Here is a 14954-nt window from a genome sequence, read left to right as displayed (position 1 = left end):
GTTGACCTTCTGTAGTGTGGTAGTGAAAGGGTTGACCTTCTGTAGTGTGCTAGTGAAAGGTTAATTTTCTGTAGTGTGGTAGTGAACGGGTTGACCTTCTGTAGTGTGGTAGTGAACGGGTTGACCTTCTGTAGTGTGGTAGTGAAAGGGTTAATTTTCTGTAGTGTGGTAGTGAAAGGTTAACCTTCTGTAGTGTGGTAGTGAAAGGGTTGACCTTCTGTAGTGTGGTAGTTGCATGGTAGCCTCTGCCGTCGGTGTGTGAATGTGTGAGTGAGCGGGTAAAATGTGAGGACATTTTTTTTTCTCCATAAAAGCACTATATAAATGCAGCCATTTCCCACTGTATGTGAATCCTAGGTGTAATGTGTGTGTCTTGGTCCCAGTGTCCCTGGACGGCGTTCTGCAGGACATCCGCTCGTTGGAGCGCGGCATGGAGACGACCAAGAAGGAGTTCCTGGTGCAGGACGACTGCCCGGTGCTGAAGGACTTCATCAAGACCAACTGTGACGTCCTGGACTCCCTCATTAAAGAGAGCAAGAAGGCGCAGGTTAGAGACCCCTCTCTAGGGCTGGACCGAATGCTTCGAAGCTTCGATCATAATGTTGACGTTCGAATGTTGCCAATTTTTTTTTCTTTTAATCTTTTTTTTTTATGCGTCTATTCAATCTGTTTAAACCAATGGGGGTTTTCTTCATAGTTGCAGTTAAAGATTAGGCTACACTAATAATATTATACTATTAAGACGTCACCATCACTTTCATACCAACCGTGCCCTTATTGGATTATTTATGTTGACGAAACTGATAAAGAAACTTGATTTAATAAAAGAAAAAGACTCATTTAATCAGATTAATCACTTTATTAAAATTGAGGATTTAGTTAAAAAATGATTATTTCTTTTTTTTATGATTTTTCTTTTTTTATAGACATTCAAAGCTTAGTTTGAATACTTCAATAGAAGCTTCGAATGTTAAAATGTTAAATGACATTCGGTACAGCCCTAACCCCTTTCTGAAGGATTCCGTTGCCAGGGAAACAGCTTGGGGTCCTGTGTGTTTCCTGTCAGCAGTTGTGTCGGCAAACACTGCGACAGGAAGTGAACTTGTGAGCCAATTTTCAATGTTTCCGATGTGAATGAATGTGGCCGATCAAAGCCGTAATAACTTACTCAAGTCGGTTAATACAATTTATTAACTCGGAATGAAAATACCAAATACAATTTACTCAGAGATATATAACGGCTTGAATGGCTCCCACCAAACAACTAGCTAGTGAAACCTATAGTGAACAATAACCTTGGGGGTTTGGGGAGAGGGGACAGAGAGGGGGGAGACAAAGACAAGTCGTAGGAGGAGATAAGTCCCGTTATTCCCCCACACATGTTAGGAAAAGGTCTTATAGGGCAGAATCTCCCAAGTTGACATACATCTTTAATAAACACCATATCTTACCTCTTATAAACGTACAGCGCTTGACTCGCTCCTCTTCTCTCCACTGTTCCTCTGTCTAGGAGGCGTACGGCGCTGTGGTGGAGTACTTTGGAGAAAACCCCAAAGCCACACAACCCGCTATGTTTTTCCCTCCGTTCGTTCGCTTCATAAAGGCCTACAAGGTGAGGATGTGTGTCTTGACTCTTCTGACTACTACTGCTGCTGCTACTACTATTATTACTAATACTGCTGCTACTACTATTATTACTGCTGCTACTACTATTATTACTAATACTGCTGCTACTACTATTATTACTAATACTGCTGCTACTACTATTATTACTAATACTGCTGCTACTACTATTATTACTACTACTGCTACTACTACTATTATTACTACTACTGCTGCTACTACTATTATTACTGCTGCTACTACTACTATTATTACTACTACTGCTGCTACTACTATTATTACTGCTGCTACTACTATTATTACTAATACTGCTGCTACTACTATTATTACTACTACTGCTACTACTACTATTATTACTACTACTGCTGCTACTACTATTATTACTGCTGCTACTACTACTATTATTACTACTACTGCTGCTACTACTATTATTACTGCTGCTACTACTACTATTATTACTACTACTGCTGCTACTACTATTATTACTGCTGCTACTACTATTATTACTACTACTGCTACTACTATTATTACTACTACTGCTGCTGCTACTACTATTATTACTAATACTGCTGCTACTACTATTATTACTAATACTGCTGCTACTACTATTATTAATACTACTGCTGCTACTACTATTATTACTACTACTGCTGCTACTACTATTATTACTGCTGCTACTACTATTATTACTATTACTGCTGCTACTACTATTATTACTGCTGCTACTACTATTATTACTGCTGCTACTACTATTATTACTGCTGCTACTACTATTATTACTAATACTGCTGCTACTACTATTATTACTGCTGCTACTACTACTATTATTACTACTACTGCTGCTACTATTATTACTGCTACTGCTGCTACTACTACTATTATTACTGCTGCTACTACTACTATTATTACTGCTGCTACTACTATTATTACTAATACTGCTGCTACTACTATTATTACTACTACTGCTGCTACTACTACTATTATTACTGCTGCTACTACTATTATTACTGCTGCTACTACTGCTGCTACTACTGCTACTACTACTACTACTACTACTACTGCTACTACTACTACTACTATGACTACAGTGTACTCGACTTGTTTCTGTCTGTATTTTTGCTCCTTTGAATCCAGAAAGCAGAGAAGGACAATGAGCAGAGGAAGCAAAGAGAGGAGTGTGCCAGCAGCGAGGAGAAAGGACTGTCTCCTTCTCCAGCCAGAGCTGGAACACAGAAGGTAGGAGAATTCACCCCGTCACCTGCTCCTTGATGACGATAGAGATTGCTGTTGCTTATTATATACACCTGCACATGTCCGTCTGTCTGTATGTGTGTGTGTGCTGGTGTGAGTGTGTGGGTGTGTCTGCCTGTAACCGATAACTTTGATAATTCTGAACAACATTTGTCATCCAACTTGACCAGGGTATCTGTGGGGTATTAAAAAGTCTTAAAAAGTATTAAATTCATAATTCTCAACGCCTTAAAAGGTATTTAAAAGTGGTGCGGCTGGGTGACACAGCGGACATTGCGCTCGTCACCAACGCAAGAGACACCGGTCTCGAATCCGGCTGTCTTGGGCCGGCCGTCATACTGACTCAATTGGCAGAGTTAGCGGGAGGGGAGTCGATGGGTGTTAATCTGGACGTTGTAAACAGCGACTCCTACAGGTCGGTCAGGGCGCCTGCACAGCAAAGACAAGAAAATCGCGGGGGCAGTGTGAGCCTCCTACACGTTACTCCTCGCCAATGAGAGTCCGCGCTGGCAGGTGAAAAGAAGTGACTGGCTGCCTCCACATGTATTGGGAGGGGACATGTGATGGGCTTCTATGCTCCCTACGACCAGCCAGTGGGGGGCACATGCGAGCAACGTTCAAGACAGGGGAGGGGAGAAATTGGCACGGCTAAATTGGGATGGGAGAAAAAATTTAAAAATGGAGGAGAAAAAGTGGATAAAAAAAAAGAGGTATTTAAAGCCTTTAAATTTAATTTGCACAGGTATAAAATGTTTGGGGGGCAGCTCGGCTGTCGCGAGATTAAATTATATTAAATACATGAAATGTTTTTGTATTCAAGTCATTGTTTTTCGCGGGGCTACCGGGAGCTTGCTGTGTCTGGCGAGAGCTTGTATGGAACACGCACAAATTTAAATTGGTGCGCAATTTCAGCCGCTAGTTCAATGTCGCTATGTGTTTTTTTTTTTGTATGGTCATGAAATTGGTATTAAATTGAGCTCTTAAGTGGCATTAAAAATGTCTTACATTGAACTTGTTGAAACCTGCAGATCAGAATGACAGATCAGCCAGGGACCACTTAAAACTACTACTTAAATTGGTCAAAGATTGATGGATCAATAGTCAAATCAATAGTTTTAGCCAGTAGTGGAAACATGAGCGAGACTGACACAACTACTACTACTGCTGCTGCTGCTGCTGCTACTACTACTACTACTACTACTACTACTACTACTACTACTACTACTACTACTACTACTACTACTACTACTAATACGACTACTACTACTACCACTCAGTCTAGGCCTCCTGTGCAAGTTTCAAGTTTCTTTATTAGTTGTCATACAGAAATACAGAATACTTTGCATGAAATGCTTCTTTCTGTTTTGCTCCTGAGTATGCTAGATAATAACAAGATAGTATAAAATAAGTATAATATAAGTATAAAATAGAAAGTCAAGAAAGTCAAGTACGTAAACAAGTGTAAACAACAACAAATTTCAGTATACCTATGTATAGTATATACAGTGCAAGTACAGTGTAGAAGTGGTGAGGTTTAGCTTGTGGTGCCACCTTGTGGTGGTGAGGTGCAATAAGGAATGAGATTGATGTGCAATTTCCTTACCAATAATATAAATATAAAGTGTGTTAGTGTCTAAAGTGGTAAAGTGGGTGCTACAGTGTGTTGCTTATTTAAAGTGAGTGTGTGCGCGTGGATGTGTGTGCCGTGGGTGTATTGATGGCTTGTTAACGAAGACTGTTTGCTGTCTGCCGGGGGAGGTGAGGTGTCTATGATTATTAACGTGGTCGATTTGTCTGCCCCTCGAAAGTCTCCCATGACGCCCAAGATGCCCAAGATGGACCTGCTGGCGGAGCTGAAGAAGAGGCAGGTGAAGCCCCAGGTCCGGGAGGGGAAGGACGGAGCCCTGGAGGACATCATCACAGGTAGGAGGATCAGACCGGTTCAGACCAGATCAGACCAGATCAGACCAGAACAATGGATAAAGTGGGAACGGGATACGAGAAGAGAAGACGATAAGCTAATTTCCCAAAAATGTGCGGCTGGGTAGCGCAGTGGAGAATGCACTCGCCTACCACCGCAGAGAATCTGGGATCGAATCCAGCTGTCAGCGGTACCTCCGGCTTGGTCAGTCGTCCCTACTAACACAATTGGCAGTGTTAGCGGGTGGGAAGCCGGCGGGGTGTGTATCCTGGTCGTTGTAAACGGTGGTTCCTACTGGTCGGTCGGGGCGCCTGTTCAGCAGGGAGGGGATCTGGGGGAGATGGCGTGAACCTCTGCACACGCTACATTCCCCCAGTGAGAGTCCTCGCTGTCAGGTGAAAAGAAGCGGCTGGCTGACTCCACATGTAGTGGAGGAGGCATGTGGTAGTTCTACACCCTCCCCAGGCCGACAGTGGGGCAATGCGTGCAACAACCAGGAAGGGAATTGGCATAACGACTAAATTGGGATGGGAGCAAAAAAAATACAGAAAAAGTGAGAAAAAATAAATAAGTAAAATGTTGGCGTGTTCCTTTAAGTATAATATTTGATGGCTTCATGGAGAAGTGTCCTAAGTGAACCTTTTGTCTTTTCAGACATGAGGAACACCCCGTTCAGACGGACCGACGGGATCAGGCGCCAGGACAACTCCAGCTAATCCTGTTCCTTTTTTATATAACGTACCCGGAATCACACTTTTACATACACAAAACAAACTAAAGATGTGATGTGTATATATATAGCCAATTTCATATGCCAATTTCAAACAGACGATGGTTGTTTTTATTATCCCCCCAAATATTTGAGTGTGAATTTATTCTGTATATAGAATTGCGAGCCAATCATGTATTTTAACCGTTTTTTTAAATCTCCATCTACACAAGGAAACTTGTTGGTGGCTCAGTGTGCTTTTTGTACGTTCAAACGTTTGTATTGTTCATGCATTTTTAACAATTAAACGGACAATAATAATCACAGCTTTCTTGTTACTTTTCACCTCTTAGCATGCATCGGCCCACATGTGGGCCCTCTTGAGGACTTAAAGCCCTATTTGTTGCCTGTCAATAGCCGTTTCAGGCGACAAAATCCGTTCAGCGGTTCTCGAGTTACATACTGATATGTGAGGCGAATCAGCGATCTAGGTGAAAAGTCATGAGCCAAAACTGGATCATTTGACAGGCATTGTTAATAGTCCATCACTGACTAACCAGTTCATTTCTACATACTGTAGTTTGTGCACTATAACACGCTAAACATCGCCCTTTCCAAAATAATCCAGTATTTTTTCATAGATCGCGAGATATGACGCGTTATATGCAATATGCCCAAATCGTTTGGGTTGCTCGCCTGAAACCCCAAATACTTCCAAATCAAAGGTATATACCATGTACATATGTGTCTTCGCAAAATCATCAAGGGGGGGAGGGTCGTTTTAACTCAAAACTGCGATAGTTACCAAAAGCAAGTTTTAGGTCCGGTAAAATACGACACTGTGATTGGTACAAAAACATGTTTCAGGTTAGGCAAAATAGACATAGAATAGACCTTACCTTAGCCAGAAGGTACTCCAAAAAGAATAATCCCCAGTTTGAGGCTCTGTCACTCTGTCCCCACACTAAACTTTTAAATTTAAAGCCCTCAACAACCTTGCCCCTCCCTACCTGTCCGACCTCCTCCACCGTCACACGCCCACCCGTCGCCTTAGGTCTGCAGATGCCAACCTCCTAACACCTCCCACGACCAGGCTCCGGACCTGGGGCGACAGGGCCTTTGCTGCTGCTGCCCCCTCCCTCTGGAATGCCCTCCCCAGCCATATCCGTGATGCAAACACCCTGACATCTTTTAAATCAGCCCTCAAAACTCACCTTTTCAATCTTGCTTTTGACCTCTAATTCTGTCGGTGTTATTTTATTTTTGTCATGTATTATTTTTGTTCTGTTTTTTGTTTTGCCATTGTTTGTCTCTCCTGCCCATGTAAAGCGTCTTTGAGCACCTGGAAAAGCGCTATATAAAATAGATGTATTATTATTATTATTATTAAACTATCCCAGTTCAAAAGGTAGGCGATACTGCCACCTGGCAGGATTCGATCGTCATTGCAATTTTAACGTAGGCAGCGGTGCATGGGAGATACAGGGAGGTACGCGCGAGTGGTTAGAATGGGGATCAGAGGGAAAGGATCAAAACACGAGTATACTCGGGTTTTGGCGCTCAATGGTTGGCGACGAAACCCGACTATACTCGGGTTTGGCGCAGAAAGAGTTAAGAGGTTAAAAGGAGAGACGGCAGGAATCTAACGAGAGTAGAGGAAACATCGCAGAGAAGGTTTTGGTGGGATTAATCCTATAGGCCAGCAGGGCTACATGGCGGAAAGGAATCCCAACGTGAGCACGACATACTGTAGCATGTACAATAATGCTGTATATACCATACAGTGGCGTGCACGGATAGGGCCGAAGGGGGGCTTGAGCCCCTACCCTTTTGCCCCAAGTGCCCACCCCCCCCCCCCACCCCCAAAAAAAGAGGTAACTGACAAAACCATATCAATTTAGAAAGTACCCCACATGCAGGGGTGTAAAAAGTACCCAGAAATTATACTTCAGTGAAAGTATGGGTACCGTCTCAAAATCTGGCTAAAAACACACTTGAGTAAAAGTAAAAAAGTTTCTACTTTTAAATGTACTAAAAAGTAAAAGTACAAGCATTTTTTTATTGCAAGGGATAGACCAGGGGTCTCAAACTCATTCCATCGTGGGCCAAGTTTTCATTTTAACTACACATTCCACCAGGTGAGTTAGTTGAAGAGGTGAGCCAATTAGTGAAATCATCAGCTGGTGTTTCGGCAAGGCTGGAATGAGACCAAGCATACAGTCTGCCCACAATGGAATGTGTTTAAGCATTACATCACGCGCAGGAGTGTGTTATACGAATTAGATCATGCCTAGGGGTGGTTGTTAGGCCCGAGGCGCAGCCGATCTACCGGTAATTCGTATAACACACAACTTCAAGTGATGTAATGTCTTTTATACAATGGCCGAATTCATCCAACCTTATTGCTATACAATAAACACACAGTAATTGAAGCATAATGGAGATTTATTCACAAACCATCCATGTCTAGAAGCAGGTGCGGTGCTTCAAAACATGCCATCTAACAACAAACTTCATATAAATCCCGCAATGTATTATTGTTTTGACAATGGGTCATGACAAACCAATTACATAATCCAACATTGTATAAAAACAACTAACATATTCCAGTTAACGGTATCTTTTAAAAATGATTCGTTAACTTACGAATATATCCATACTTCCATTGTGTCCGGGACATCCAGTGAAATCGCTTCGTGCGACAGTGTCCTTTTGCAGAGGCAGGTTGCTACAAAGCATGCCATCTAACAGTGAAGTTACCGGTTGTTATTTGATTGATTGATTGAAAATTGTATTAACAGATTGCAGAATGGGTACAATACAGTACAGTTCAATACACACAATTGTTAAGGGAATACAGACCAGAGAAAGACTTTCATCTTGTTTACATCAGGGTCCCCCATTTTCAATGCATCATAACATATATGACATACAGATAGACAGTGCTACATCTATATAGGTTGCTACAAAGCATGCCATCTAACAGTGAAGTTAGTGGTTGTTATTTGATTGATTGAAAATTTTATCTACAACGAATGCCATCTAACAACACACTTCCCGTGATTTATATTTTGTTTCACAATGAGTCATGACCAACCAATTACATAATCCAACATTGTGTAAGCAACTAACACATTCCACGTGACTTTATCGTTTTTGAACGAGTCGTTATGACGATATCAATACATCCATTCATAAAGATTATTGTCCGCCAAACACGAACGGCGGAGTGATTCAAAAAAAAGTTATTCGGTTGTGGGCGGGTTCTGGGATCACGTGGAGTGTGTTATGAGAAATAACAACGTCTGAAAGAAGTGTTTCAGCCAATCGGAATCAAGAAATGTGCATGTCATTGTATAATCTGCGATAGACGATGCTGAAATTAAAGAACAGAGGACACTTTTTTTTGCATTAAAATGATTTATCCATCAAATTAAAAAAAAACATATCAATGTAAACTAACATGGAAGGTGTTCACATCACTAGTTGTAAAGTTGGCCAAACTACAGCCTTGGACAGAATTCTTCTAATCTTGTCCTAAAGGTTCTTGTCAAATAGTTGAAAATCATTTTTAAATCGGCACTGGTTAATGAAAATATCCACTGAAAGCTTGTTAGCATTTTGTAGCAATGCTAATGGGAACAAATGGGTTCAGCTTGCCAGTTTACCAAACCAGATACTGGCTATTTACCATTCGCTTACACTAGCATTGCTACAACATGTTAACAAGCTTAGTTCGGCCAGAGAAACAAATATACTAATTAAAATGGTTGGACCTGTGAGATTTGTACTTTGTAGGTTTGCATTTTAAATGTAAGGAGTAAAAAGTGTGTTTTTTTTCTAATAATACTTGAGTAAAGTACAAATCCCCCAAAACAGTATTCAAGTATTGTAACGAAGTACAATTACTCAAGTACTTTACACCCCTGCCCACATGCCCCCCCCCGCCCACGTTTGAGCCCCTGCCCCCCAAATTGTCTGTGCCCCTGATACCATATATATATATATATTTATTTATTCTCACCATACATACCTATCCACACCTGCCTGTACTTACCTGCACATAGTCCTTTATTATATCTATATCTGTACATATCCTACTCTTACTAGTTACGCTGCTGGTCAGTACGACTTACTACCATAGTGTCTTTATACCTGCATCACTGTACATATTAATACTACAACTCTAATAATAATAATAATGGATTGGATTTATATAGCGCTCTTCGTGACACCCCAGAGACCCCAGAGCGCTTACAGAGTCCATTATTCGTTCATACACAGTCATCCCGGTGGTGGTAAACTACAATTGCAGCCAGAGCTGCCCTGAGGCAGACTCACGGAAGCGTGGCGAATAATCAACGCCTACGGCCCCTCCGACCACCACCAACATTCATTCACATGCATACACATTCATACGAGGCAAGTAGGTTAAGTGTCTTGCCCAAGGACACAACGGCAGTGGGATGGACATGGGCTTGAGCGGGATTCGAACCACCAACCCTTCGATCATTGGACGACCCGCTCTACCCCTGAGCCACGCCGCCCCACTCTGTACACATACATCTGATTATCACTATTACTCAATAGTACTCACTTATATATTTTATACCCAAATGGCAAAATGGCCGCCATGTGGTCAACAGGGTCCCTGATGGGAGGACGCTTCTAAAAACAACCTGAAGATAAATGTTCCAAAGAATCATCCTTTTATTCAGGGAGTGCACAGACAATTTGGGGGGCACTTAACCTCTTAAGCATCGGACGGCCCGATGGCGCACGTCGCGGCACTTTGCTCTCGTCTGTCGGCTCCTCGTTGCGTTTTCGCCGATCAACCAATACGTTGTTGGAAAGTTTAATTTTCCGCCTTTCGATCGTCACCACACTCAACCTATTGCGTGATTCCATTGTCGAGTTACAAGACGAAACATCCGGCGAGCGTCATTTGACGTTCGGACGAGTGACCACGTCCGTTTGTGAGCGGTCCTGAACTGACCAGTCACCGCTGATGGCAAAAAAATGATTGACCACCGTTGTAGCCAAGGAGCGTCTGCTCCGAAAGCGATCCCAGAGGGCCATTTTGGATAATCATGCGGGATTTTCCGAAGACATACATTTTCCCTGGGATTTTTATCAACTTTGGACCTGGACTACATAAGACTTCACAGTATGGAATCGTTATGTTTTCCAGCTCCTACCTCTCAGCTGGACCTTAAAAACAGGCATCTGGCAACAAGTAAAAATAAATGCGAGTACACAAAACTTTTACTTCAGTGTGTTCAAACAATTTCATTAGCACTCGAAGTGATTTGTCCTTTGTGTAAGAAACCTCAGAATGTTACCTTTCAAAAGAGACCAGACTCATGTGTAACGGGGAAGCCCGTGGGTATGTCCACAGTCACGGAAACAGGTGTGTTGACGAGTGACTGTGGCAGTGCGGGCTGGTAAATTAAACTCACTTCCCCATAACAGGGTTAACAGACGCATAGGTACGGTAGTTAGGAGTGAATTCACTTCTTAGTGCAGCGGCCTGTGTCGTCGCCCGCGGCGCGGGAGCCCCCTGTTCGACTCCCCCTCGGGACATTAACATTTAACATCAACACAACGCAGACCAATATGATCCGTCACAGTGGTGCCCAGTGACCCGGATGTCCTGAGGGGCGTGAGTTTAGGGAGGTGAGTGTAACGGGGAAGCCCGTGGGTATGTCCACAGTCACGGAAACAGGTGTGTTGACGAGTGACTGTGGCAGTGCGGGCTGGTAAATTAAACTCACTTCCCCATAACAGGGTTAACAGACGCATAGGTACGGTAGTTAGGAGTGAATTCACTTCTTAGTGCAGCGGCCTGTGTCGTCGCCCGCGGCGCGGGAGCCCCCTGTTCGACTCCCCATCGGGACATTAACATTTAACATCAACACAACGCAGACCAGTATGAAGCCGTCACACATGCATGTGCTATAAGTATAACGTATAATAAATAGCAAATTACTTTGGGTATGCAATGGTCAAAAATAAATGATAAACTAGCCCCTTTTTGCCTGATGCTTAACTCTTTGGACGCCAGACCCGATGATAGTCGGGTTATCTCGCCATGCGTTGAGCGCCAGGACCCCCGAAAACCCGAATATAGTCGGGTTTTCATCGTTATTTATTTTATTCGATATTTCCATTCATTACAGGCACACGGACATCTGGGTTAACATGGGGAATCATCCTGAGAATGTCAAAGTGCAATACCGGCCGCATCCACCCAGGTGGCAGTATCGAGCACCCTTTGTAACCTTGTATCTTGGCCTGTGGGACGGCCAAATGTCTCTGGTTTCATTTTTCCTTGTCGGGCGAGGCGAACGGTTCTCCCGGTTCCATTGAAGCGCGTCAAATATCCCCGATCCATATGTTGTGGTGGATTATGCCGTGGACCAAATGGACATTGGATGTACCAGATGGCTATCAAACAATTGGAATATTATTTTTGGAATACTCCTGATCACAGGTAAGCACGATCTGACGTCAATTTTAGCTTGATCCTGCAATGCTTTTATACCGATCAGGCTTTTTTAGTGTTTTTAGTGTTCAATACGAATGCCGTTACTGACTATCAAATAATCAGAAACGACACCCCCGCCCCCCCTTTCATGCATTCATGATGGAACATAATACTTATGATATAAATGAGATTTTGGAATAATAGCGTTAGCGTGTACAGGCAAGACACGGCAATGTCTATAGTGGAATTGACGTATACGGCTATAACTCAGCATTTCGGGAATGACCCTAGACCGCTCTAAAACCATACTTATATTCACCACGTTATAACACGGGAACGTATGGATGGAAACATTTATTCTTTTTCACATATTGAACGATAGATAGGTGATGTCAAATGGGCCATAGTATTGTATCCATAGCTATAATATAGAATATAGTTATAGCCCTGCAAACACTGCCATGTATTCCTATACTTTTAGAGCGTCGGCCCTTTTAACAACACATCACGCATATCGCTCCGGCTCTGATTTGAGTTAAGAGGTTAAGAAAGACCACCTTCGCCTCCGTAACCAACGACTCGATATATAAACCCAAACCCAGACTCCACAACTGTACAAGAGAGCTGCACTTTATTAGACAAGAGAGCTGCACTTTAATTAGACACACGATCACAGCAAGTATGTACAAAAACGGCAGCAGCAGGCCACCTGCCAGTGTTCTCACAGGAAAAGAAAAACCACACGTTTCTCACAGAACATCATGGCATCCACACTGATAAATTAGTACCTCCCACTAGCAGTAGGCTTTTTAAATTTATTTATATCATTATATTATAGATCTATTTTCTGTAGTATTCTGTTCATATATCACACTACTCTACAAATGGGAGAATCACTCCGTGGAGAGAGAGAGAGAGAGAGAGCACACCGTGGGAGTTTTTTCTGGTCGGGCGCGGTCGAGCGTTCTGAATCACTCGTCCCTCCTGAAGCCGCCACCTTCATCACCATCACCATCATCATCATCATCATCACATAACAGATCACCGATAAGACTGAACATGCCTGTGTCACAGATATACCAAAATAATGTTTTCATTCTCTACAGTTGTAAACCATTAATATGGAAACGCACCCTTTTTCTCTCTTTCTCTCATTTCTTTTTTTTTTGAGAAAACATGTAGACAACATTTTAAATTTTAATTGCAACTGCACCGTGCGATAGCTTGAGCCTATACATGCATTGTATTCGTATATACCTTTGTACCCATCGTCATAGTTATAATTATTTTTTCTTCATTAATAAAATCTTCTCTTCGGACATAACAATTGGTTGGAACTCGCTAGGAAGGAATGACTCGTCTATTTACACGTTGATTGGTTTTTGTGTTTTCTTTCTCGATGCCAAGAATTTTTGGAACCGCCACACACATTCATGTAAAAATCTCATATACCAGCACATACTACAGAATGCAGGTTCGTTATAAAAAGAAAATAAAATAAAAGTACCATGGCAACGGAATAGAAAGAAGCGTATAAATCCATGTCATTCCCTTATTGATCCATAAATATCTTTAGTGGTTTTTTTGCTTTTCAGACAAAAAAAAATAAACAACTTCACCAACAGCTTAAATCCAACAGCTTAAATCCAACTGAAACACAAAGAGCCACAAAAAAATACTTTATCACCACTTATTAACCATTTAAGAGCATTGTGTCTAGCTACTCGACGTCCACGCTCGCGTCCCCGGCTCTCTACATCTCTCTCACAATCAGCCGTAACACAGAGGAGAACCCAAAGCTATAAGTGTTTAATCCACCAAGTCAGCGCGTCGAGGCTGGCGATGATGAAACGGATGCACATTAAACTAAATTACGTGCGTCTCTGAACTCCTTCCCCAAACTCGCCGGTCAGCTAAAGCACATACATAAGAGGAGTGTGGGTAGAACCGAGAGCTCCCCCTCCTGACGATAAACGAGCACTGGAAAGAGAAGGTTCCTACACACGCACGGATCCAGTGTCCGGTCTCTTACTCAGACCGGACACGCGTTTTCTAGGGACGGGGGGTTCTTCACGGAGCGGTCGGGTAAATAATTGGCTCGTAGGTCGATGGTAAAGAGGACAAAAGTCTGATTCCAATTCTCACACACACACACACAGAGTCACACACACACACACACACACGGAATCAAACTCTAATGGAGCGTCGACAAACGAGACCCTAGAATTTAAAAGGAACTCCAGTGTATATGTTACAGTACGATACAGCATCTAGCTAACCGTCATCTCTATACAGATCTTCTCAAATCAATGTAAAAAAAAGGTTTTTGCGCATGAATAAATAATTTGCTGATGTGAAATACAATATCCCTTTTCGATGAATTACAAAATAAAACAAGTCTGTACAAAATGTCACTAAATATATAAAACTGAAGAGATGAGGACATTTTACATAGTTATAGTATAATCATTTAATCTAGGCCTATATATATATTTATATATATATATATCACACTTTTCTTCACAATTATAGTAATATACATAAACATCTCACTGAAGATATATTTATATATGTATAATCTTTTGCGTTTCATCTCATTTCAAGTTTGCACGAAGAGGCCTTTTTAATTCTTTCTGATTGCCAGGGGCCTTCACTTCAGCCAGCAAGGACCCTCTCCTTAACTTAAGCCTGCAGCCATGTTGAAAAACCACAGCCCAATAAACACTGTTCTCTGAAAGCTAAGAGCCGAGCATTGTCACGCGAAAGAAACTCCGGCGGGGGATTCTGTTGGGAAAAGGCGGTGAAGTGTGAAAGAATACTTCCTCCCCGCCGCTTTACCAGATGCAAATGCGGCAAAAAAAACACCTAAACGCTGGGGGAGTTATGGATTTGAGTGTGGAACAGCGTGAGTAAGTGGATTTATTTTCATTTGGCTTCACTCTTATGTACAAAAAAAAAAGGGG

At 42.2% G+C, this 14954-nt stretch overlaps 1 protein-coding gene across 2 annotated transcripts in view; it reads left to right on the top strand.

Moving 5' to 3' along the window:
- The window catches only part of fmnl1a (formin-like 1a), a 67428-nt gene extending 61609 nt beyond the window's left edge, over window positions 1-5819 (top strand). For both annotated transcript variants that reach the window (XM_084329563.1, XM_084329562.1), the window contains 5 exons: window positions 384-547; window positions 1511-1612; window positions 2758-2859; window positions 4683-4797; window positions 5450-5819. In XM_084329563.1, coding sequence (XP_084185689.1) covers window positions 384-547; window positions 1511-1612; window positions 2758-2859; window positions 4683-4797; window positions 5450-5511 — 545 coding nt within the window. In that variant the 3' untranslated portion in view covers window positions 5512-5819. The remainder of the gene's footprint in view (window positions 1-383; window positions 548-1510; window positions 1613-2757; window positions 2860-4682; window positions 4798-5449) is intronic.
- Window positions 5820-14954: the final 9135 nt, after the last annotated feature.

This window comes from Notolepis coatsorum, assembly GCF_963971535.1.
Source record: "Notolepis coatsorum genome assembly, chromosome: 14".
Taxonomy (NCBI): Eukaryota; Metazoa; Chordata; class Actinopteri; order Aulopiformes; family Paralepididae; genus Notolepis; species Notolepis coatsorum.
This window is presented reverse-complemented; position numbering and strand designations above follow the sequence as displayed.